The sequence below is a fragment of the Erythrolamprus reginae genome, chromosome 2 (genome assembly GCF_031021105.1).
Source record: "Erythrolamprus reginae isolate rEryReg1 chromosome 2, rEryReg1.hap1, whole genome shotgun sequence".
Classification (NCBI taxonomy): Eukaryota; Metazoa; Chordata; class Lepidosauria; order Squamata; family Dipsadidae; genus Erythrolamprus; species Erythrolamprus reginae.
In genome coordinates this window covers 36,045,132-36,069,145 of record NC_091951.1, presented here as the reverse complement: position 1 = coordinate 36,069,145, position 24,014 = coordinate 36,045,132, and the positions used below count along the sequence as shown (strand labels likewise).

Below are 24,014 nucleotides of genomic sequence, written 5' to 3'. Positions count from 1 at the left end.
TTGCTAAGTGAGTCATTTGTTAAGTTTTGCTCCATTTTATGACGCTTCTTGCCACAGTTTTTAAGCGAATCACTACAGTGGTTAAATTAGTAACTCAGTTGTTAAGTGAATCTGGCTTCTCCATTGACTTTGCTTGTCAGATATACCATAGGAAAGGATAGGATAGGATAGGACAGGATAGCATAGCATAGCATAGCATAGCATAGCATAGGATTCTTTATTGGCCAAGTGTGATTAGACACACAAGGAATTTGTCCTCGGTGCATAAGCTCTCAGTGTACATAAAAGATAAAAGTGATAAATCATAAACATATTAATCATAAATACATTCACCATAAATCATAAGATACAACACTTAGTCATAGGATAGTAAATAAGTAATCATACTAAGACACTAAATAAAACAATATAAATCCATAAAGATACAAGCGACAAAGTTATAGTCATAAGTAGAAAAGAAAATAAGTAATAGGAAGGATGAGAATAATAATAGTACTATAGGGCATGGGGTGAGGTATCATCAATATGCCGATGATAATCAGTTATACATCTCCACCCCATATCTAGTCAACAAAGTAGTGGAAGTGATGTGCCGGTGCCTGGAGGCTGTTGGGGCCTGGATGGGTGTCAACAAACTCAACCCAGACAAGACGGAGTGGCTGTGGGTCTTGCCTGCCAAGGACAATCCCATCTGTCCGTCCATTACCTGGAGGGAGAATCATTGACCCCCTGAGAGAGGGTCCGCAACTTGGGCGTCCTCCTCGATCCACAGCTCTCATTAGAGAAACATCTTTCAGCTGTGGTGAGGGAGGCGTTTGCCCAGGTTCGCCTGGTGCACCAGTTGCAGCTCTATTTGGACCGTGAGTCACTGCTCACAGTCACTCATGCCCTCATCACCTCGAGGCTCGACTACTGTAACACTCTCTACATGGGGCTACCTTGGAAAAGTGTTCGGAAACTTCAGATCGTGCAGAATGCAGCTGCGAGAGCAATCATGGGCTTTCCCAAATATGCCCATGTTACACCAACACTCCGCAGTCGGCATTGGTTGCCGATCAGTTTCCGGTCACAATTCAAAGTGTTGGTTATGACCTATAAAGCCCTTCATGGCACTGGAGAAGATTATCTCAAGGACTGCCTTCTGCTGCACGAATCCCAGCGACCAGTTAGGTCCCACAGAGTGGGTCTTCTCTGGGTCCCGTCAAATAAACAATGTCACTTGGTGGGACCCAGGGGAAGAGCCTTCTCTGTGGCGGCTCCAGCCCTCTGGAATCAACTCCCCCCAGAGATTAGAATGGCCCCCACCCTCCTTGTCTTTTGAAAATTACTCAAGACCCACCTTTGTCGCCAGGCATGGGTGAGTTAGGATATTCCTTCCTCTAGGCCATTACAAGTTATGTATAGTATGTTTGTGTGTATGTTTGGTTTTTATAATAAGGGTTTTTAGTTGTTTTATTAAATTAGATTGTTACATGTTGTTTTTTATCATTGTTGTTAGCCGCCCCGAGTCTGCGGAGAGGGGCGGCATACAAATCCAATAAATAATAATAACAATAATTGTTCAGGTGTGCAATGTCTCTATCTATCTATCTACAGGGGGTGGACAAAGAAATGGAAACACCTTGCAGCTCTTCCGTGGAATCCAGATTTGTGAAGCTCCCTTAGAACAGTTTTTGTGGAAACTGGGTTCTGTATGTGTCTATTGAGTTCTGCAGTAATTTTAGGAGCTGTGGTCTTGGGATCCACTCTAACAATTCGCTTTAGAGTCCGACGGTCTCTCTCAGACAACTTCAACTTTCGACCAGACCTGTGCTTGGCTGAGGACGTTTTCCCTTCTCTTTTAAAAGCAGTCATTACTTTTGAGACATTACCTCTTGAAATGCCAAACATTCGGGTACTTTCTGTTACTCTAGCACCTGCCATTCAAGCACCAACAATTTGGTCTCTTTGAAAGTCTGAGAGGTCTGCCATTTCTAGAAGGTTATAACCAATTTCCTTAAATGTTCAAACATTATGATGCCAAAAAGTCAATTGTTTCCATTTTTTTGTCCACCCCTCTGTCTGTCTGTCTGTCTGTCTGTCTGTCTGTCTATCTATCTATCTATCTATCTATCTATCTATCTATCTATCTATCTATCTATCTATCTATCCCTCTATCTATCTATCTATCTATCTATCTATCTATCTATCTATCTATCTATCTATCTATCTATCTATCTATCTATCTGTCCACCTATCACACACACACACACACACACACAAGCAAACACATACACACCCTCAGGGCTTCCTTTGTTCCAATTAGTTACTCTACAAAGTTTTTTTGTGTGTGTGTGTGAGAGAGAGAGAGATAAAGAGAGAGAAACCTCTCTCTACCTTTCATTTTTAATTCTCTCCTGAATAATCTCCCCACTATGTGTGGGCTGCTAGATGTTTGAGGGATTTGGGAGAACCTCTAGCTAAAATTCTATACAGTTTGGAGAACCCCCAAATACCACTCCTGGCTGGCCTGTTACCCCACTGACTCACCAGGAGGTTTCTACACAGCAGGCAATTGCTGAGCCATCAAACCACACCCAGCCACCAGTATTTATAGAAGGAAGGCAGCTCAGGTCTCGCAGTGTTCGCCTTAGAACAAGGATAGAAACACCAGCCTGAAGATGATGAGTGAGACCTCATTGAAACATCGCCAGAAATTTCCAAATCCTACACGGGAAGAAACCCGAATATACCAAGACCGTCATACCTGTACCCGTGATATATTTGTTTTCGTAGATTTTCACGGGTGCAGGTATGACGGTCTTGGTATATTCGGGTTTCTTCCCGTGTAGGATATGTGTGTGTGTGTCTGTGTATGTATATATGTATGTATGTATGTATATATATATATATATATATATATATATATATATATATATATATATATATATATGTCACATGTTTAAGCTGAATTTGAAAATTAAGGGAGACTAGGAGAGATCTATTTCGGCCTTATTTTGGCCTCATCAGCTAGCCATACCCACTGGGACTTGAACCTGCAACCTTTGCCTTGTAAGGCAGAGAATTATCCTCTAGGCTACAGTATCCAATCCCTTCAGCTCTGTACCAGGGAAGGGTTACATTTTGTGTCGAATCACCCTGGTATATTGAAGGAACATCACAGCTCCTTTTTTGCCTCTCGGCCCAACCCAGGGCCATTTCCAAGGCAGTTAATTTTATTGATAGCCGACAATTCTATCTGTATGTGTCACATGTTTAAGCTGAATTTGAAAATTAAGGGAGACTAGGATAGATCTATATATATATTCGTAGATTTTCACGGGTATATGTATGTAGATTGTTCTGAGTTCGGGATTTGCCTCGTGTAATATTTTGAGTGTCTATGCGACGTTTCGGTGAAATCACATTCACCATCATCAGGCTGAAGTTTTAAGCTTCGTGCTGTTGTAAATATGGAATGTTTGCAACTGCCATTTCTTCCTTATATATAGTGTTAGGGGTGGAGATTTGGTTTGAATGTAGCAAATAGATTGGGTGACTATGTTTTAGTGATCTGATTGGTTGGTGGAATCACAATTACTTGAAGGATTGACATGGTGATTATTATGAAATGTTTTTTTGTTTAAGGCTGGTTTCCAAATCTCTGGTAGGCGGGACGTATCATCTCTTTTATTCATGCAGAGGGGGTGTTTCTCAATCTCTATAGCTTCTAAAGTAATTCTTCTTTATATAAATTTTCTGTTTTGGAAAGTAGTTTAGTTTTTTCAATGTCAATTTCGTGCCCTGTTTTTTTAATGTGCTGGACAAGGGAGGAAGTCTTTTCTTCTTTTTTAACTGCATTCTTATGTTCTTCAATGCGTGTGCTCACTCTTCGATTGGTTTGTCCAATGTATGTGGCTGCACATGTTTTGCAAGGGATTTCATAGACTCCTTGGTGTTCTAGTCGGATTTTATCTTTTGGGTTCCTTAGGATGTTTGATATTTTTTGGTTGGTGACAAATGAAGTTTTGATATTATGTTTCTGCAGAATTTTACTAATTTTGTCTGTGGTGCCCTTGATATAATGGAGGAGGGTGGTACCATTGTCCTGTTCTTGATCTTGATTTTTGGGGGGTGTCTCTTTTTTTATTAGGTTTGTGATTGTTTTCCTTTCGAATTCATTAGAAATTAATACATCTTTGAGTTTGTTCAATTCAGTTTTTAAGTGCTCATGGTCAGGTAGGCGTTTGGTTCTGGTGATGAGAGTTTTGGCTACTGAGGTGATCTGTGCGGGGTGGTGGTGGGAGTGTGCATTTAGATAACGGTTGGTATGGGTTTTCTTTTGGTAGATGGTGTGTCTTAGGGTGCCATTGGGTTTTTTATAGATTAGTACATCTAGAAAGGGAAGTTGATCATTGACTTCTGTTTCCATAGTAAATTGTATTTTGGGGTGTAGGCTATTGAGATGTGTGAGGAAATTGTCTAGTTTTTCCCTTCCATGTGGCCAAATTACAAAAGTATCATCAACATATCTCAGCCAAAGTTTAGGTTTGTGTTTAGATTGCTCTAATGCATTATTTTCAAAATATTCCATATAGAGATTGGCGATGACAGGTGAGAGGGGTGATCCCATGGGGGCTCCCTCTATCTGTTTATATCTTTGTTCATTATAGATGAAGTATGTATTAGTCAGACAGTGGTTGGTTAGATCTAGACACTCAAAATATTACACGGGGCAAAACCCGAACTCAGAACAATCTACATATATGTATGTATGTATATATATGACAGTCTTGGTATATTCGGGTTTCTTCACGTGTAGGATTTGGAAATTTCTGGCGACGTTTCAATGAGGTCTCACTCGTCATCTTCAGGCTGGTGTTTCTGTCCTTGTTCTAAGGTGAACACTGCGAGATCTGAGCTGCCTTCCTTCTATAAATACTGGTGGCTGGGTGTGGTTTGATGGCTCAGCAATTGCCTGCTGTGTAGAAACTTCCTGGTGAGTCAGTGGGGTAACAATTGGGGTCATTGATGTAGCTGAGGTATGCTGATTAGTTAATGGTTGTAGATTAGGCGTGATATCCTGAGTAATTGGAACTTGCAGGCTACTTGATTGTTTTACAATGTGTGTTCTGAGTCTGGTTTCTATGGCTGGGATACGTTTGAGGGCTGGTTTCCAGATGTCTGGTAAGCGAGAGGTATCATCCCGCTTGTTCATATTTTGGGGATGTTTTTCTATCTCGATGGCTTCCATGATTATTCTTTTGCTGTAGTGTTTTGTTTTGGAAATTAATTTGGTACTGTCAAAATCAATTTCATGTCCTGTAGTTTTGAAGTGTTGGAAAAGAGAGGAAGATTATCAAGATAATCTTAGACTCAAGGTATTTTAAAGGAAAGTATCTAGTGCAGTGGAAAGGGTACCCAATAACAGAGCCAGTGTGTGCTAAAGCACATTTTGTTAGAGCCAAAACATTTATGGAAAGATTCCATGCTATGCACCCACAAAAGCAAAGGGAGGGGTGATGAAAGCCAAGGAGGGTTTTGTCAACAGAGTCGGCATGTCAAGATTGAAGTTTAGTTTAGTTTATTAGATTTGTATGCCGCCCCTCTCCGAAGACTCGGGGCAGCTCACAGCATAGCAGTAATACAATACATTACAAATCTAACAATAAAATAAAACAATAAAAAAATTAAATCTGTTTAAAAGACATTAATAACATAATAACATAACCTACCCACCCCCCCACCCCGGGTAATGGATGGACAGATGGTATTGTCCTTGGGAGGCAAAACCCACAGCCACTCCATCTTGTCAGGGTTGAGTTTGAGTCTGTTGACACCCATCCAGACCCCCACAGCCTCCAGGCACCGGCACATCACTTCCATTGCTTCACCAACTGGACATGGGGTGGAGATGTATAACTGGGTATCATCCGCATACTGATGATACCTCACCCCATGCCCTTGGATGATCTCACCCTGCAGTTTCATGTAGATATTAAATAGCAGAGGGAGAGGACCGATCCCTGAGGCACCCCGCAAGAGAGAAGCCTTGAGGTCGATCTCTGACCCCCCACTAACACCGACTGCGACCGACCGGAGAGGTAGGAATGCTTTTTGAAACATTTGAAAAGTAATGCTATTCAACTTGGGGGTGGGGGGAAGGAAGGAGAGAAAACAATGCATACATTTCAGAGGCAGAATGTGAGAGCCAAGGTCTCCAATGCAGGTGTCTTCCAAAGAAGCAAACCATTCTCATAACAAAAGGACAATTCATAATACAACAGTGTGATCAACAAATGGGTAGGGACAACATAAGTCATTGTTTAACTATGCAAGCTTGCACAGAAAAAAATAGAGCTGGTTTTGTTTTTTCAATACTGAAATGGTATATTCAATAAAGTTTTGCTTTGGGGACAATAAAGTTCCTTCACTGGCCTGCAGTGCCAGCCTAGGCATCCTGGATCTGCATGCCATAGATGCACTTTCTAATGATGTTCATGGCTTCCCTCAGCAGTTGGTTGGACTGGTCTGGGGTTCCTTCAAGTTCATCATTGTTGTAAAGGTCTCCTATCTCCTGCTTCCAACCAAGTCATTGGCTCCCATTGGTGAGGGTGACATCTTTGATTCTGCCACCCCAGCCTTCCATCTTCCCAACACCGATGGACCACTTTGGCTTGGCAGCAGTGCTTCAGGCAATGTTCTCCTCGACTCAGGCACAGAGTGCCTCAGTTGAGATTTTTGGATGCAGATAATAAAGTTGAAAAAATGGGAATATTTTTATAGAAGTATCGATACATTGAGGCCCTTGAGGCAAGTGGCCAGGAGGGAAGGGGCTGGTGAGGTGAGCTGCCCAGTGAGATGAGGCCAAGTGAGATGAGACAGGCCAGGCATGAGAAGGAGTGGCTGGGAGAGAAGGGTGTAGGAAGGAGAGGGCAGGCAAGGTGCCCCTTGAAGTGAGTGACATTGAGTTGACCACGCCCACAGTCACCCAACTATGCCTACCCAGCCAGTCATTAGGGTAGAGAAATAGTTGTTAAATTATTTTAATCCCACCACAGATATATCGTACGACAAAGATCGAGGTAATTTTGGGTTCTCCATTTTTTATTTTTTATTTTAAAAAAACAACTCCATAAAAAATTACAGATGCCATGAAATCCTGGGGATTATGCTGCTGATCAAAAGTAGCAAAGAAAAAGGCAGTTGTGTTGGCAAGTCCCCAAGTTCTCAATGGGGTAGAAGAAAGGCATGCATAACTCTGCCCAAGCCTGGTATTCTTAAGAACATCACAGGCTATAAGCCCCCTCAACTAGTTTCAGGAAGGATGTGGCAAGAGATAATGTTCATCATATCACAGACCTGTGGGAAATGCTGCCATCATAGCTGTAGGTCTGCTGTATGCTTAGTGAAAAAAAAAAGTTTAAATATAAAGTTTCTCACTGTGTTTACACAGATATGGAAGGACAGTAGAGAACAATCAAGTACATGCAGAGGGGCGACATATAAGTAAAATGAATGAATGAATGAATGAATGAATGAATGAATGAATGAATAGAAAATAAAATAAAAAATAAAAAATAAAAAGACCAAACCCTTCTATAACTTTCTCCCTATTAAGCAAAGGGAGTAGTTTCTCAAGGTGTCATTTTCCTGCTATTAATCAAGTGTCATCTCAAAATTGGTATTTCTAGAAAAGATGGGAAAGAAAATTTGGCATCTGTCACAAGGAATTTTAAAATCAGCTCCAATCAGGATTCATATATGAAGATCTAATGGAAAAAATACCACAAACCGCTCCAACTCTTTAACAATAGACAGGGTTCAAGGTACTGATTGTTTAATTGGCTTTTACAGGCCTTGAAGTAAGTGCCACCAATCTAGAATGTCACCTAATATGTACTTTTGAATGACCTTCCCCAGTGGTCTCTGAAGACAAGTTACTACACCACGGAACAGCAGAAGTCATTATCTTGTTGTTCAACCATCTTTACACAGCATCGATTTCTGGACAAGACCTGACAGGTAGGCTGATAACCACTACAGAACACTGTCCCAAAGGATGGATTTATGATTTTTAACTGTTTTTCTCCAGGTACTCCTCTGCAAATGGAGGCCTGAAGAATTTTTGGATCTCCAGAGAAGTTGTTTCTTATGGGACCTCTTTGTCAACTTCTTCAGTGACTGTCTTTGAGGTGAACATCAGGCTGAAACAACATGGAAGGAAATCTTGCATCAGAAAAGGATAAAAGCCTCAGCAACATACAGTACATTGTGGCACATGGTTTTGGGACAGGCAGAGACTGCACTCTTGAATATAGTTTCTTTTCCTTTACAGGTAAAGCTTGGTTTGTCTCTGTCTGAATCAGGAAAGTCACTAGACTGTATTGTGAAGGTGCTTTGAATAAATTAACTCTTCTTGTTGTTCTTTTTTTTTGAAAAACAGGAAGGAGATTGATCCAGCTGCTTTCCTTATGGATATTCTGCTTCTGTTTTTGATTCACCTGGTGTCCCAGACAATCCCTGGGAAGATTAGAATGAAGTGTCCACTGAATTTTGAGCACCAAGATAAAAAAAAACCATGGAGCTATTACAAGCCAGGAGACCATCTCATTAGTTTCATGAACACTGGAACAAAAATATTGCATATGGCAATGTTGCCTTTCAACACAGCTCCTCATTGCCAGTTTGACTTGTAAGTCATTCGCAGGAATGGAGTTGAATTCCCTCTATCTTCAGTTCTAACATTCTCATTAGTTTCTTCTTTTTTCACTGATGTGTGTTTTGTAGCCATAACTTCTTCAGTCATTTTGATTTCCATTGCTTCTGTTTCCCATTGCTCTCTTACGTCTTATTGTATATATAAAATATCTCAAATCCAAAAATGGGTTAGGATAGGGAAAAAAACCTGAAAAAAGTCCACTTTCCTGATCTAATCCTGATGAGGATTAATATCAACTTTGGTTTAAAGTAGTTATTGAATAGGTTGTAGCTATTTCTGCCCAGCCGACTTCCACAATTTTGTAACTGCTCTTTCATATGCAGTGCCTGATTCTCATAGGAAGAGAGAATGACTTGATTTTAGTGTTGCTTTTCTGGGTAGCTTATGAAACAGCGTCTTCCCCTTATGATGCTTTTTCTTTAATGATTGAGTAATTTTGAATCCTGGTTACTGGACTCTAATGGTAAACTATCATTTTTCTTTGGTTACAGATTGGTATTGTATTAAGATTCAGAAGGCTTGTGGAAACAAAGATTAAATTAAAAAAAATATTTTGTTATTGCTGTTAATGATGATGATGATAACTTGAACATTTTTTACATTAGTTTAGTTTTTGAAACCGAGAGAGCCCTACGCTACATTTTTAACATTCAAGTGGTCAACAAGATTCCCAGTCTTCTTTACAATCTTACACTTGGCTACAACATTCATGACAACTATTTGAACACACTTATGACTTCAGAATCCTTGCTGGACATGCTTTCTACTGGAGAAGCCAATGTTCCCAACTACAGCTGTGGAAGGAAGGACAATATTTTGGCTCTTGTTGATGGAGCTGCTGATGACATCTCCATCCAGATGTCAAAATTAGGAGACACCTACAAAATCCCACAGGTTTTTATTTTTTGCTAGATAAATTGAATGTGGTGGTGGGCTGGTATGTGATAGATCTAACCATATTTTCAATTAGGAATTGAAGAAATACTTCCATCCATTATTTCTTATCTGTCCTTCAGGTGCCTTGGATAATCGCTTGACCCTTTCCACTCTATGGCAGTCCCTAAAACATTGGAACATTGCTATCATGTCTCCCCTAGTCCTCCTCTTCACTAGACTATTCATGCCCAGTTCCTGCAACCACTCTTTATATAGAATATAATAAAGTAGAGTAGAGTAGAGTAGAGTAGAGTAGAGTACAGTAGAATAGAATAGAATAGAATAGAACAGAACAGAACAGAACAGAATAGAATACTATATAATTCTTTATTGGCTAAGTGTGATTGCATCAAAATCAGCCATCTTTGCCATCAAAATCAGCTAGGTGACCTTGGGCCAAATAGGAGGAGGAAGATATGTAAAATCTGTTCACTGCTGAAGTTGTTTCTACAAATAATAAAGGCAGGATACAAATAAAGAAATAAAATATTTCAGTTTTCTCTTGAGCTATATATGTGGTGCATGGGATTTGGCAACTGGATAATTATATATTAAGGGGTTTTAAATCTGCTTTTAGTATTGGATTTTATTGTACATTGTTTATTATTGTTGTTAGCCGCCCCGAGTTTTCGGAGAGGGGCGGCATATAAATCCAATAAAACTCAAACTCAAACTAATGTAAATGAACAGAACAGAACAGTTGGAAGGGACCTTGTAGGTCTTCTAGTCCAACCACCCATCGTACACAACTTCAGACAAATAGTTATCCAATATATTTGTTGTCAGGATCTTTGAGCTTTAGTGGACAACCAGCTAAACATGAGCCAGCAGTGTGTAGTGGCAGTCAAAAAAGTCAGTGCAATCCTATGTTGCATTAACAGAAGGATACAATCTAGATCAAGTGAGATAGTAATACCACTCTACAAAGCCTTAGCTAGACTGCATTCAGTTTTGATCACCACGCTATAAAAAAGATGTTGAGACTCTAGAAAAAGTGCAGAGGAGAGCAACCAGGATGATAATGGGACTGGAGATTGAAACATGTGAAGAACAATTACAGGGACTTGGCATAGTCTAAGGAAGGGAAGGACCAGAAGAGATATAGTAGCAGTGTTTCAATATTTGAGGGGCTGCCGCAGAGAGGTGGGGGGGGCATGCAACTGAAGGTCAGACAAGGAATAATGGCTGGAAACTGATCAAGGGAAGATCCAACCTAGAAATAAGGAGGATCTTTCTGACAGTGAGAATAATATCTCCTCAATGGAACAGCTTGCCTTTGGAGGTTGTGGGAGATTCATCACTGGAGACTTCCAAAAAGAGATTGGAGAGCCATTTATGAGAAATAGTGTAGGGTCTCCTGCTTGAGCAGGGGGTTAGACCTACAAGGTCCCTTTCCACTCTGCTAATCTGAGTCTTGTTAATGTTATTTTCATTTGGGTTGATTATCCACGATTGACCTCTCCAGGTTCCTAAGAGGTCAGTAAAGGGTGGGCATAAGTGAACCAGTGTGTCTTTTGTCCCCTGTCCAATTGTCTCTCCTTTATCTCATATATCTTTTCTTCCTTTCATATATCTTCTCCTCTATTTTTATATCTTTTCTTCTATCCTTTTCTTTATATATATTACTACATGTCTATTCTCTTCAATATGTATTGTGTATTGAATGAATGAATAAATAAATAAATAAATAAATAATGACGAATAAATAATGAATATATATTATTCAATAAATAATGAATAAATATTTGAATATGTCTATGTGCATCAAATCTTTAAAGCTAATATTTTGGAATTGATCTCACCATAAATATAACACAGTATTCTTCATTGCTTTTTCAGATCAATTTCAAATTATTTCCACATTCACTGTATTATAAAAGTGAATTGCCCTTTTATCACCAGCTTTTCCCAAAAAAGGGGATCCTCTACCAAGGAATTGTACAAGTGCTTCTCCATTTCAGATGGATCTTGATTGGTCTCTTCGCTTTAGATACAGAGAACGGAGATAATTTCATGAAGACTTTTACTCCTATGCTTAGCATGAATGGGATTTGTGTTGTTATGTCACAACAATTACCAAGATCTTGGCTTATACCACCCCTCTTTGATGCCCTCTCTAAGTGGAGACAAGTCAATGTCTACGTTCACTACATAGAATATGGTGGCATTTTGGAGAAAATTCTTCCTTTTCATTTCATACTTAGGAGTTTACCAGGACCCATTGAAGGGAAAATCTGGATCACAACACTCGATTCGATATGTCCACTGAAGGAGAACCCAGCTCTTCAATATGTGAATCTTATCTGGATTTTTGATTTTGAGACAAAAAAAGTGGGGGAAATGAAGGATGCCTTTGTGACTAGTTTCTTTCTGGATCCACCCTTTGGATATCAGTCATATATCTGTTCTTTTTCAAAACATGTCTTTTCTGTCAAAGGCCGGAAAAGATGCACTGAGAAATCACCACTGGATACCCAAAAGAAAAAGAACAAAGTGCGGATCATAAATAACCACCGTTTTTACAGTGCCATTAATACTCTGGCCCATGCCTTGAATGCGGCATATGCCTCCAGATCTAAGAGGATAATGAAGGAGAACAAAGAGGGCTTGTGGGCTCCAAGGCTGCAGCCATGGCAGGTATGGTGTCCTGACACAGATTCATTCAACATAGTTCCTTTGTTGAATAGGAATTCAAAGGAGAAGGAGAGGAACCATCTCAACTTACTTATGCTTCAGAATTCCAACAAGTCCGGCCAATCTAATCACTTAAGCAAGAATGTTTCCAAGAACAGGAACTATGACACAGAATGTTTGATATTAAACCCTGCTATTTTTTAAATGAAGTGCACATTTTTAAATAAATTCCTGTATGTGTAGGTTTGTAATTAGCATCTTAAAAATTTACTTTATTATTTTTATTTTTAAAGGGTTTTTTAATATAAAAATGTCAAATCAATGCATGAACAGTGTAGTACCTGTGCACCATACATTCCAATATAAAGAAAACTTATCAAATTAAATGTTATTATTACATTCAATCAACTTACCAGTATGTAATTCCCACCACAGTACACACATATGTTAGTCTATCATTATTCAGTTATTCCACATATTTTTCATTATTACTTTCATTTTATCAAATAAAATGTATTACATTAATATTCCCTTTATTTTTATCAATTGTTCCAGCTTTCAATCATATCACCCTATATTGAAAAAAAACCTTTTCTTTCTTTCCTATCTAACTTCTAATCATGTCATAGAGATGGAGAGAGAGGGAAAGACAATGCAAAACAGCAACCAAGAAAAGGAATCATTCATCCATCATCTTTTGCCTGGTTTATACTTTAGTTTGCTTTAAAAGAAAGAGGGAAAAAAGAAAAAGCAAGAGAAAGCAACAAGAAAAAAAGAAAGAAAGAAAGAAAGAAAGAAAGAAAAGAAATCATTTACCCATCATCTCTCTTCCACTTTCATACTTTAATTGCTATGCTTTTTTTTTACTTGTCTTGTCCTTTCCTCTGTTAGGTCTCCATCTATATCTATTTCTTGGATGTCCAATCTAAGCGTTCTTCCCACCTCTACCCTCTTCCACTGCCTATATTCTAAAAATTTTACCAAGGCCCCTGCATCCATTCCAAACATTTATTCGAACCCTCTTAGTATGTTTTCCCACTGGTTTCATTCATCAATCATTAATATTTTATTATAATCTCCTCCTCTTCTTCCTTTTTATTTCTTCTTTTGATTCCTCCTTTTCCTGAGCATCTTGGTCTGTAGTCATCATCCCTTGCATAGTGTCTTCCATTTTTTCCATAATGTCCTTAAATCTTTGGTCCATAATGTCTTTCCTATTTTGAAAAAGTAAGTCCGTACTTGTCCACCTGTCTGGGAAGAGTTTGATCTGGTGACACCTGATGAAGTGGACAAGGCCATTGGAGCTGTGAGTTCTGCCACCTGCTCACTGGATCCGTGTCCCTCCTGGCTGGTCTCCGCCAGCAGGGAGATGACATGGAGCTGGGTCCAGGAGATTATCAATGCTTCTCTGGGGAGGGGGTCCTTTCCAGATTCCTACAGGGAGGCACTTGTGTGCCCCCTCCTCAAGAAGCCTTCCCTGGACCCAGCCATTCTTAACAACTATTGGCCAGTCTCCAATTTATGTATGGTATGTTTGTGTGTATGTCTGCTTTAATAATGGGGTTTTAATGTCTTCAAATTATTAGATTTGTCATGAATTGTTTTATTGTTGTTGTGAGCAACCCCGAGTCTACGGAGAGGGGCTGCATACAAATCTAATAACAAAAAATAAAAATAAAATAAAAGTCCATCTCCTGGACAATTCCACTCATTTCTCTTTCTTCAGTATCTTATTTTTTATTTTTTACAAAGTAAGTTGATTTTGTCCAATATTCCAAGAATTATTTATTTAGTCTTTATAATTCCATTCAAGGAGTACACTTTATTTAGTCTTTATAATTCCCTTCAAGGAGTGCACTGTTTCCAATTATTTATGTCCCATACATTAGCACTGAGTTCCATTTGGGTAGCCCCAGAGGTTATTAAAAAAAACCTTTATATGTTCTTTGCAAATTTAATCCTCTAGTATAGTATTCAAGTGTCTCTTTAATTAAAACATGTACTTGTAGTTTCCTCTTTTGTTAGCAGGTGGCAGTCTCCCTTTAAATTTCAGTTTAGAATAGGAATTTTTTTTATTGGCCAAGTGGAATGGAATGGCATAGGCATGGGCATAGGCATAGGCATAGGATATGATAGAACACAACAGAATAGAATAGAATAATAGAGCAGGTGGCAGTCTCCGTTTAAAGCTTCTCTGACCAATAGCTGCCATGTCTTTTCACTAAGGCAGAGAAGGGGAGATTGAAATTCTTTGGTTCTCTGGCTCAGCACTAAAACTCCTCTTCTTTTAAAGAGGTATTTTCCTCTTATTCAGTCAGAATCTATTTGTTATTTGGGAAGATGACTTCCCAAATCATTTGGGAAATCATTTTCCGAAATGATTTGGGAATTAAATCATTTAGGAAGAAAACTCCAAATTTAATTTAACAAACCCAAATATGGGTTTGTTTCTTCATCAGTTGTTACTGTTGTCCAGGTGAAGGAAAAAGACATGAGACAGCAAATAATCCAATCACCCTAGGAAATAATTGATTCACAATCCTTTAAATTCTTAAAATAAAGCCTCAGAAGGAAAAAAAAAACCTGTCTGGCTCACTGCCAGAGCTTACATCCCCAGGCAAGCTGTGAACCTACAAGAATGTACATTTGAGATAAGCCTGACCCCAAGCTGCAGGTATAGCCCAGCTGCAGGTAGCAAAACCCAATTAAGGCTGACAGGATTGAAACAAAATGCACAAAAACTGGCCAGATTTTTCAGCTCTGGAACAGAGGTTAACCTTTCCTCTCCCAAGCAAGGCTGAACAGGGAAAACTGTCCCATCAATAGACACAGGATTAAACATTTATTCATTCATTCATTCATTCATTCATTCATTCATTCATTCATTCATTCATTCATTCATTCATTCATTTATTCATTCATTTGTCCAATATACAAAATACATAGGAAGAAAAATAGACATATGGTAATACAGTGATCCCCCGGGTATTGCGATCCCGATCATTGCAAAACGGCTATATGGCGATTTTTCAACCCGGAAGTAAAAACACCATCTGCGCATGCGCGCCCTTTTTTCTATGGGCACGCATGCGTAGATGGCGCCGGGCAGATCAGCTGCTGGGCGGCTTTCCTGGGTCTTCCCCCTCTTGCTGGCGGGAGGGCGAGCGGCGGGCATCAGCGAGGAGTTTCCCCACCGCCCACGCAAACTCATCGCTGCTGCTCACCCGCCCTTCGCCCGCCCACGCCGTTCACTCACTTCAGGACTCAGCTGGGAAACGGCGCGAGCGAACGGCTTGTCCGCCGCCTGCCTGCCCGCTCGCCCGCCGCTCGCCCGCCCTTCGCCCGCCCACGCCGTTCGCTCGCTTCAGGACTCACTCAGCTGGGAAGCGGTGCGAGCGAGCGGCGCGAGCGAACGGCTTGTCCACCGCCTGCTTGCCCGCGCGCCCGCCGCTCACCCGCCCTTCGCCCGCCCACGCCGTTCGCTCGCGCCGCTTCCCAGCTGAGTCCTGAAGCGAGCGAACGGCGTGGGCGGGTGAAGGGCGGGCGAGCGGCAGCGAGGAGTTTGCGTGGGCGGTGGGGAAACCCCAATCTTCGGCTCCTCGCTGCTGCGGCGGAAGTAAAAACACCATCTGCGCATACGCAGATGGTGTTTTTACTTCCACAGCGCTACTTCGCGAAAAACCGATCATTGCGAGGGGTCCTGGAACGGAACCCTCGCAATAATCAGGGGACCACTGTATATATAAGGGTAAAGTGAACTTAGAGGAGAGGATATATGAAAGAAAGAAAATATATATGATAAGTGAGAGAAAGGAAAGACAATTGGACAGGGGACGAAAGGCACACCAGTGCACTTATGTACGCCCCTTACTGGCCTCTTAGGAACCTGGAGAGGTCAATCGTGGAGAGTCTAAGGGAGAAATCTTGGGGGTTAGGGAATGACACAATTGAGTCCGGTAATGAATTCCACGTTTCGATAACTCAATTGTTGAAATCATATTTTTCAACATCACCAGAAGCAGCTTTTGACTTAAAAAGTAGAAAAGGTACTGTATATAAACTCACGTCTTGAAGTTCCAATTTCTTGGTAGCTGGGGAATCTTGCTGAATGTCACTGTCAAGCTGCCAGTCAGAATTCAGACAAATAAAATTCAGAGTCCTTTTATAAAGGTTCAAAAGTGAATTTATCAAAATCAGAACTTGAAGCATCGAAAGAAAAGAAAAGTCTGAGGAGAAATGGCGCGTTACACACATAACAAAAACCCCTTTCCACCCCCTGTTGGGCATTCACCCAATCTCCATTGTCCAGATGCATAAGGTGGCACAAGTTGTTCCTCCTGTCACTCTTCAGGAATTTTCCATCTAACGGTCTCCTCCTGGCACCTGGGAAATCGAAACTTAACTCTCCTCCTGCACACTTCCCAACCCCCCTTTGATCTCTACCCCTCCACGTCTCTATGACAACCAAGCGAAAGAATGCAGCAGCACAGCAAAGGTTGACATTCTCCCCCCCTGGAACAGGAACTTTAGTCCTAGAAAACAAAAACAGACAACACCAATATATACATTTCAACATTCGGGCTTATCAGGGTATTTCATTCTAAAACGGTCAATTTCCCTCTGGGCATTCATGTGTTTCTCATCAACCCATTCAGCATGAGATGCAGGAAAATGTTTCCAAGCTACCAGATATTGAGTTTTCCCCCTGTGCTTTCTGGAGTCCAGCACTTCTTTAACCTCAAAATGTTGCTCACCCTCAATGAGTAATGGGGCAGGGAGAGAAAGGCCCAGTGTACTGCAAACCCTTCCTTTTCCCACACAGCCCATCTCCGTTTGGTTTCAGTTAACTTTATAGACGTGTACGCGCAGGGGCGTAACTGCTGTTCCTCATCTTTTTGTAATAATACCGCTCCCACGGCCACATCACTTGCATCCACTTGTATCACAAACGGCCGCTCTAAATCAGGGTGTTTGAGAATTGGCTCACTCGCAAACAGTCTTTTCAGCTTTTCAAAAGCTGCTTGACACTCCATGGACCATGATAATGGACCGTTGGGCTTGGGCTTACCCTCTCCCTTGGTTTTCAGCAGGCTGGTGATCAGCAGTGCTATCTGGGAAAAAGCTGGAATAAATTGTTGGTAGAAGTTAGCAAACCCTAGAAAGCTTTGCAACTGCTTCCTAGTTCGTGGAGCTTCCCACTCCAGAACCGCCAGCACTTTCTCCGGATCCATTTCCACCGCTTGGTGTGAAATGCAATAACCTAAGTAGTTAATTTTGCTCTGGTGAAACTCGCACTTTGCCAAATTAGCATACAGTTCAGCTGCTTTAAGTTTCTTTAGGATCTCCCTGACCAGAGCCATGTGTTCCTCTAGTGTCTCTGAGTATATTAAAATGTCATCCAAGTAGATCAAACAACCTTTAAACAAATGCTCATGCAGTACCTCATATTTTTAAGAAAGATTCAAATTACAACAGATGAAAAGGATAAGTTACTAAGTTTACTGCTTTTGAAATTCCTGATGTTCCCATTCTAGTTCCATCCTTTTCTGGAGAAGAATGAGTTTCGTAATCTCTCTCAATACAAACTGTATGTGGATCAAAATGGAGACTTGATGGCTGATCTGAAGATCATTAGCTGGGTGTTTATCCCCAAGAAGCGTCTTGTCAGAAAGCATCTGGCAACTTTTGAAAGAGAGAGAATTATATTCAACCAAGATACTATATCGTGGCTAAAGTTGCACAACAGGGTAGGATAAATATTCATGTCTTTTCTTTGCTTTCCATAGAGTTCTGATCCATTTCATTGGGCTAAGCCAGTGATGCCTAACTTTTTTTTCCTTGGGTGCCGAAAGAGCATACGTGTGCCATATCACATATGTGCGAGTGCCCACACCCATAATTCAATGCCTGGGAAGGGCGAAAACACCTTCCCCCACCACCCGGAGGCCCTCTGGAGGTCAGAAACTGCCTGTTTCCCAAATTCTGGTGGGCCAAGTAGGCTTGTGTTTTGCCCTCCCCAGGTTCCAAAGGCTTCCCTGAAGTGGGGAGGGTAAAAATGCCCTCCCCCATCCCTCAGAGGCTCTCTGGAAGCTAAAAACACCCTCCCAGAGCCTCTGTGGGAGCCAAAAATCAGCTGGCTGGCACACACATGCATGTTGGAGCTAAGCTAGGGCAATGGCTCATGTGCCAGCAGATATTGCTCCACGTGCCATCTGTGGCACTGTGCCATAGGTTTACCATCACTGGGCTAAGCCTACGGAATATGGATCAGTTTATGGACTATGGATCAACATTGCCAAAAAAACACTAAGAGTTGTTAACTTAATCTTACATAGCTGCTTCTCTGGCTATATTACACTGCTAACCAGAGCATACAAAAAATTTGCCAGGCCTATCCTCAAATACAGCTCACCTGTCTGAAACCTGCACTGCACATCGAACATTAACACAATTGAGAGAGTCCAGAAATATTTCACAAGAAGAGTCCTCCACTCCTCTCCTTGAAACAGAATACCTTATTCCACCAGACCTGAAATTTTGGGCTTAGGAAATTTAGAGCTACATCGCCTTCAACCTGATCTGAATGTAGGTCAGAAAATCATCTACCGCAATGTTCTATCTGTCAATGAATACTTCAGCTTCAACCGTAACAACACACAAGCACACAATAGATTCAAACGTAATGTAAACCACTCAAAACCCGGTTGCAGAAAATACAAGTTCAGCAACAGAGTGATCAATGCCTGTAATTGCACAACCTGACATTGTGGTTTCTTACTGAAGCCCCCAAAACTTTAACCTTAGACTGTCTATAGTCAACCTCACCCCATTCCTAAGAGCTTTGTAAGGGGTGTGCATAAGCACACCATCATGCCTACCATCCCTATCCTACTGTCCTATTGTTGAAATTTACCTATACCTATTTTGCTTTTGTTTATATTTATACATATTATCTTGTATATGTTTTGAGAAACAAACTAACAAAAAAACAAACAAATAAATAAAGTGTTGAACTGGAGAAGCTGCATGTAAGTGACAAGAGATGCCCTCAAGTATTCAGGATCGTGGTCAGCTTATTGTTTGTCCTCAGACAACAAACAACACATTCGTTGACCGGTATATGAGTTCAGGTTTGGACTATATTCAATACAACTGAATCAGGACTGGATTTGGTTCCAATGGGAAATAAGCTTTGGAATGAGGATTTACCTTGCACTGATTGGGGCCGGTGTCTCATTAAAGAGTAGGGCAAGAAGGTTTTAAGAAATACCAAACACCAGACATGAGTTATCCATTCCCACACTGCACTCGGTTTTTGCTCCTTGGAAGGAAGTCCAAGGCTTTCAGTTCACATAGAATCCTAACAACTTGTTCTGATATTCCCTCGCCCAGGAAACTGAAGCACTGAAACATGACTCTAACTCAAAGAAAAACCTTTTTGATATCTGAAACAACGAGGGACAATTCGAAAGGAATTGCTATTTAGATTTGGCCTTTGGCTTTTAAGGAACACCTCATCTAAAAACTCTTGATTGCAATTGCTGATCTTGATTGTTAGTCTTTCTGGGGAGGGAAATGGAACTTCCAAATTTAGCTAACAATAAATATATGTTTGTTCTTCTATGCCAGGAGCTGTTACCTAATTGTAGTTCTTCAGCAGAAAGGACCTTAATTGGGCCTTAGAAATATGACTTTCCCCCACACAGCTCATATGTGCTGCAGCAAAAGATTCCTGAATTGCAATTTTGGGGGGACAGGTTCTTATTACTTTACCTCTATCCCATAACATTACAGTTCTAGAAAGTGGGCTTTTACTCTTATTTCAAGAACATGCCACCATGTCAGGAGAGTTGGTGCTAACTTATATTCTTTGGAATTCATTATTTTTTTACTTAGTCACTTCCTCAGTCCAAATGTGTGGAGAAATGCACTCTTGGATTTGTGAAGCTGAAGCGAGAAGGAGAGCCAATTTGCTCTTATGACTGTGTTCCTTGCCCAGATGGGACAATCTCCAATCAGGAAGGTGGGTGACCTCAAAGAAGAGGGTAGAAAGAAAGTAGAAGTGAATTCATCCAGATCGATGGAGTGTCTAGTCCTGAATGGAGTTCCAGGATGGCCAGAGAAAGCAGTGGTTGCTCCCCTGGGTTTTTGTGCCATTACCACTCAAGTCATTACCACTCAATTGTCTCTCAGCTGTTTGATGTGCACACAGCCTCCTTGCTACCTGGCAAGCTTCTCCAGGTGTTCATTCTGCACCTCTGCCACTCAGAACAGTGAGATTCAGCATGCTGGCAGCTTCCAGGCTGCTTCTGGGAGGGTGGCTGGGCCTTTGAACTTGGGTGGCTGCTCCCCACGAATGGCAGCTCCTGGCCAGCCGGCATGCCGGAGCTGACACTATTATTTGCCAGACTCCCTTTCTCTGCCAGACAACTAGATTTCAGAAGATAGGCCTTCTTGGAGTCCAGTATGATTGTGAGTAAGTACCATGTAAAAGGAACCCAAAAATGTGCCTTGTAAGGTGAGTTGATTCATTATTTAACTCTAATAACTTGGGTACTGTTAGATCCTTAGCGGATTGAAAGATTGCAGACTTGAGTAAGAACGATTCTTTATTAACAGGATATAATGGTTAACAGAATAGAACAAGACAAACATGGCCATGCCTGGCAGCTATATATATCCCGGGCTGCCAGGCTGAGCCAACCAATCAGGATACAATATTTTCCCGCCCAGGGAATGTGGGGTGGGTACAAAACCTAACTGTCCTCTGGACACAACACCCCTTCCCACCTGGTTGGTGCACACAAAATCCTCTAAATAAGCGGGACGCTTGTGTGACCTTGATGAACGGCGGGGTTCGGCCCCTGGTAGGGGCAATGATGATTCTGTTTCTCTAGACAATGGTTGTGGTTGATCTTCTGTGTGTATTTCCTGGAGTAATGGCTGCGGTATCAGACTTTGATATTGATTGTCCAGGGAGGAAGTGATCTCTGTATAGTTGGGTGGTGTGGTACAGGTTGGCGGGACGGATGGTGCTTGTGACGCCGGCGTGGCAGCTTCTAAGGTTCGGCGGCGAAGCTGGTCTATGTGCCGGCACCAGGTCCGTCCGTCACTTAGTTGGACCCTATAAGAACAAGGGCCGGTTACTTCAGAGACCCAACCTGACTCCCAACAATGTTCTCTCCCCCCCCCCATAAATTCTGCAGATTACACAGGAAATCACATTGATCCAATAATTTTCTCCAATTTCATAGACCTTAGCTCTATATAGTTTATCGAATGTTTTTCCTACCTTCTTTTTGAGTAGATATTAAGAAACACATCTTGAAAAATGCTGCAGGTATCAGCTGTTGTCGCAAGAAGGTATTCCTTGAAATTTAAAGAAGTATTGCATTTTTATTTTCTCAGATACAGAAAAATGCACCAAGTGTCCAGATGATCGGTATCCAAATGAGGGCCGAGTACAATGTATCCTCAAGGTTAAAACCTTCCTGTCTTACAAAGATCATATGGGCTTCATCCTCATATCTTTTGGGCTGCTCTTGTTCCTAACCACAGGCTTTGTTTTAATTATATTCATTCAATACAGAGAAACTCCCATTGTCAAAGCCAACAACCGACATCTGTCTTATATCTTTCTGGTCTCCCTCCTACTTTGCTTCTTGATTCCTCTTTTCTTCATTGGTCAACCAAGGAAAGCCACCTGCTTTCTCCGACAAAGGGTTTTTAGCATCATCTTCTCAATTGCCATTTCTTCTCTCTTGGCCAAAACAATCACAGTGGTGCTGGCTTTCTTGGCCACAAAACCAGGAAACCAAGTGAAGAGATTGTTGGGGAAGAGCTTGGTCAACTCCGTTATCCTTTCTTGTTCTACTGCCCAAATTATCATCTGTTCCATCTGGCTGGCAGTTTCTCCTCCATTCCCTGATTCTGACTTCCACTCCCAGCCTGGAGTAATCATCCTGCAATGCAATGAAGGCTCTGTTGTCATGTTCTACATCACACTCAGCTACATGGGATTATTGGCTCTCCTTTGCTTCACAGTGGCTTTCCTGGCCAGGAATCTCCCTGGGGCCTTCAATGAAGCCAAGCTGATCACCTTCAGCATGCTAGTCTTCTGTAGTGTCTGGATGACATTTGTTCCCACTTACCTGAGCACCAAAGGGAAGTATATGGTAGCTGTTCAGGTCTTTTCCATATTGGTCTCCAGTGCTGGACTGCTATGCTGCATCTTGATCCCCAAGTGCTACATTATGATTCTGAGGCCAGACCTGAATACAAAAGAGCAGCTTAAAGCCAGAAGAAATGTATAGATATTAGAAATGTTATAACAGTCCAAAAGTAGAAAATTGTGTGTTTTGAGACAGGAATTGGTACCACCATTTTGCTTGAAATCTTTGAAGTGTGGTTGGAAGAAAATGTCCCTTGTCCAGTAGAATTGTAAATAGAGTGTTGAGCTCTCCTGAGAAGTTGGATTACCAGTACCCTTAGCCTGTGGCTTGAAATACCACACCTCAAATATTTGAAACATGACCCTTGTGCAATATGATTCTTGTTTGTACAGTATGTCAGAGTCTTGTTTATATATCAGAAATAATTTTTGGAACTTTTTCTCAAAGTTTTACTTTCGCAGCAGAGGCGGAGTAATGACACGGACACAGAGAGCTGGATTTAAAACTGGGTCATTTTTATTAATTAAATTTGCATAATTTATTCATTAAATTAGCATAAATTTAACTAAACCTAACAAGGACCCACAGGGTCAAACAATTACTTCCGGGGCGGAAAATGACGTCAGAAAAGCTTCCGGGGCAACTTATGGGCGTAGCTCCATGATGATCCAGGTGAAGGGCCCCGCCCCCCAATGACATCATCGGCCAGGGCCGATGACCAAAGATGGCCAGGATCTCGCAAAATCTCGTGAGATCCCAGCCTCAAGATGGCGGCTACGCCAAGGGCCGTGTCTCCCTGGCCCTGCGGCAAATCGGGGCCGGGGATGATTCACCGGCCGCACATTATCATAGTTTATCTGTAGTACAGTATTCAAGATCTCAGCATCATCACTAAATGGAAAAGACTCCTCCAGCCAAATTAGGAGGAGGAGGACAATCTGGATAATGTAACTCATTAATGAATTCATATAGAAGTTAAACAAGAGGGGAGCTAAAATATAGTTTCAAAGATCTCTATAAAATAATCCCTACAGAGGCAGGTGAGATTGGTTGGAAATACCCAGTCAGAAGTTGGAATAGTTCATTATTTTTTTATTCTGATGGTGCACATTCCAAAGTTACTTGGGTGGTCACTGGGAAATTAAGATAGACCCTTGCGTTATCTAGATAATCTATTCTTAGCTTCTTCAAATTTGAAGTGTGCAAGGAGAACTTATCCAAAGAAAGAATTCCTCCTGAAATTATCACAACCTGGATCACATTTTCAAATTCAGCAAAAATATGTGTGGTTGGGTATGTCACCTTTCTTGGCTATATCTTCTTAGCATTCAAGAAATTTTGCTGCCTCTTTTCATGCCTTCCCTTTACACCAGAAAATTAAAAGCACCCATCAAGTCTCCCTGATCTCATCAACTTGAATCTTTTGTCAAAACATGTGCGTTGCAGTCACATATTTTGAAAAAAGAGGGATTGTGGGAAATTAGCATCCACTGAACTCCTAGAAAAAGGAAATATCCTAGGAAATATTAAAAGGGCAGAATATAATATAGAATATCCCTGGAAACATGCTT

At 41.2% G+C, this 24,014-nt stretch overlaps 2 protein-coding genes across 2 annotated transcripts in view; one reads left to right on the top strand and one right to left on the bottom strand.

Annotated features, from left to right (window-relative positions):
* Positions 1 to 7,816, bottom strand: part of LOC139160180 (16 kDa beta-galactoside-binding lectin-like) — a 79,667-nt gene extending 71,851 nt beyond the window's left edge. Inside the window, exon 1 of the mRNA XM_070737800.1 lies at positions 7,813 to 7,816. The gene's annotated coding sequence lies outside the window, so the exon portion shown is untranslated. The remainder of the gene's footprint in view (positions 1 to 7,812) is intronic.
* Positions 7,817 to 8,607: 791 nt separating this feature from the next.
* On the top strand, positions 8,608 to 22,584 carry LOC139159360 (vomeronasal type-2 receptor 26-like). The gene is made up of 6 exons (XM_070736680.1): positions 8,608 to 8,674; positions 9,307 to 9,595; positions 11,477 to 12,274; positions 17,806 to 18,018; positions 20,168 to 20,294; positions 21,680 to 22,584. The coding sequence occupies exons 1-6, from the start codon at positions 8,628 to 8,630 to the stop codon at positions 22,582 to 22,584; spliced, it is 2,379 nt and encodes a 792-aa protein (XP_070592781.1). The 5' UTR covers positions 8,608 to 8,627.
* Positions 22,585 to 24,014: the final 1,430 nt, after the last annotated feature.

What these genes read in the sequence shown, in the direction of transcription:
- LOC139159360 (XM_070736680.1), top strand. Translation starts at nt 8,628, where the DNA reads ATGGCAATGTTGCCTTTCAACACAGCTCCTCATTGCCAGTTTGACTT. An exon ending in CCTCATTGCCAGTTTGACTT is followed by an intron (nt 8,675 to 9,306) that starts GTAAGTCATTCG and finishes TTTTTACATTAG; the next exon opens with TTTAGTTTTTGAAACCGAGA. An exon ending in GACAATCTCCAATCAGGAAG is followed by an intron (nt 20,295 to 21,679) that starts GTGGGTGACCTC and finishes TTATTTTCTCAG; the next exon opens with ATACAGAAAAATGCACCAAG.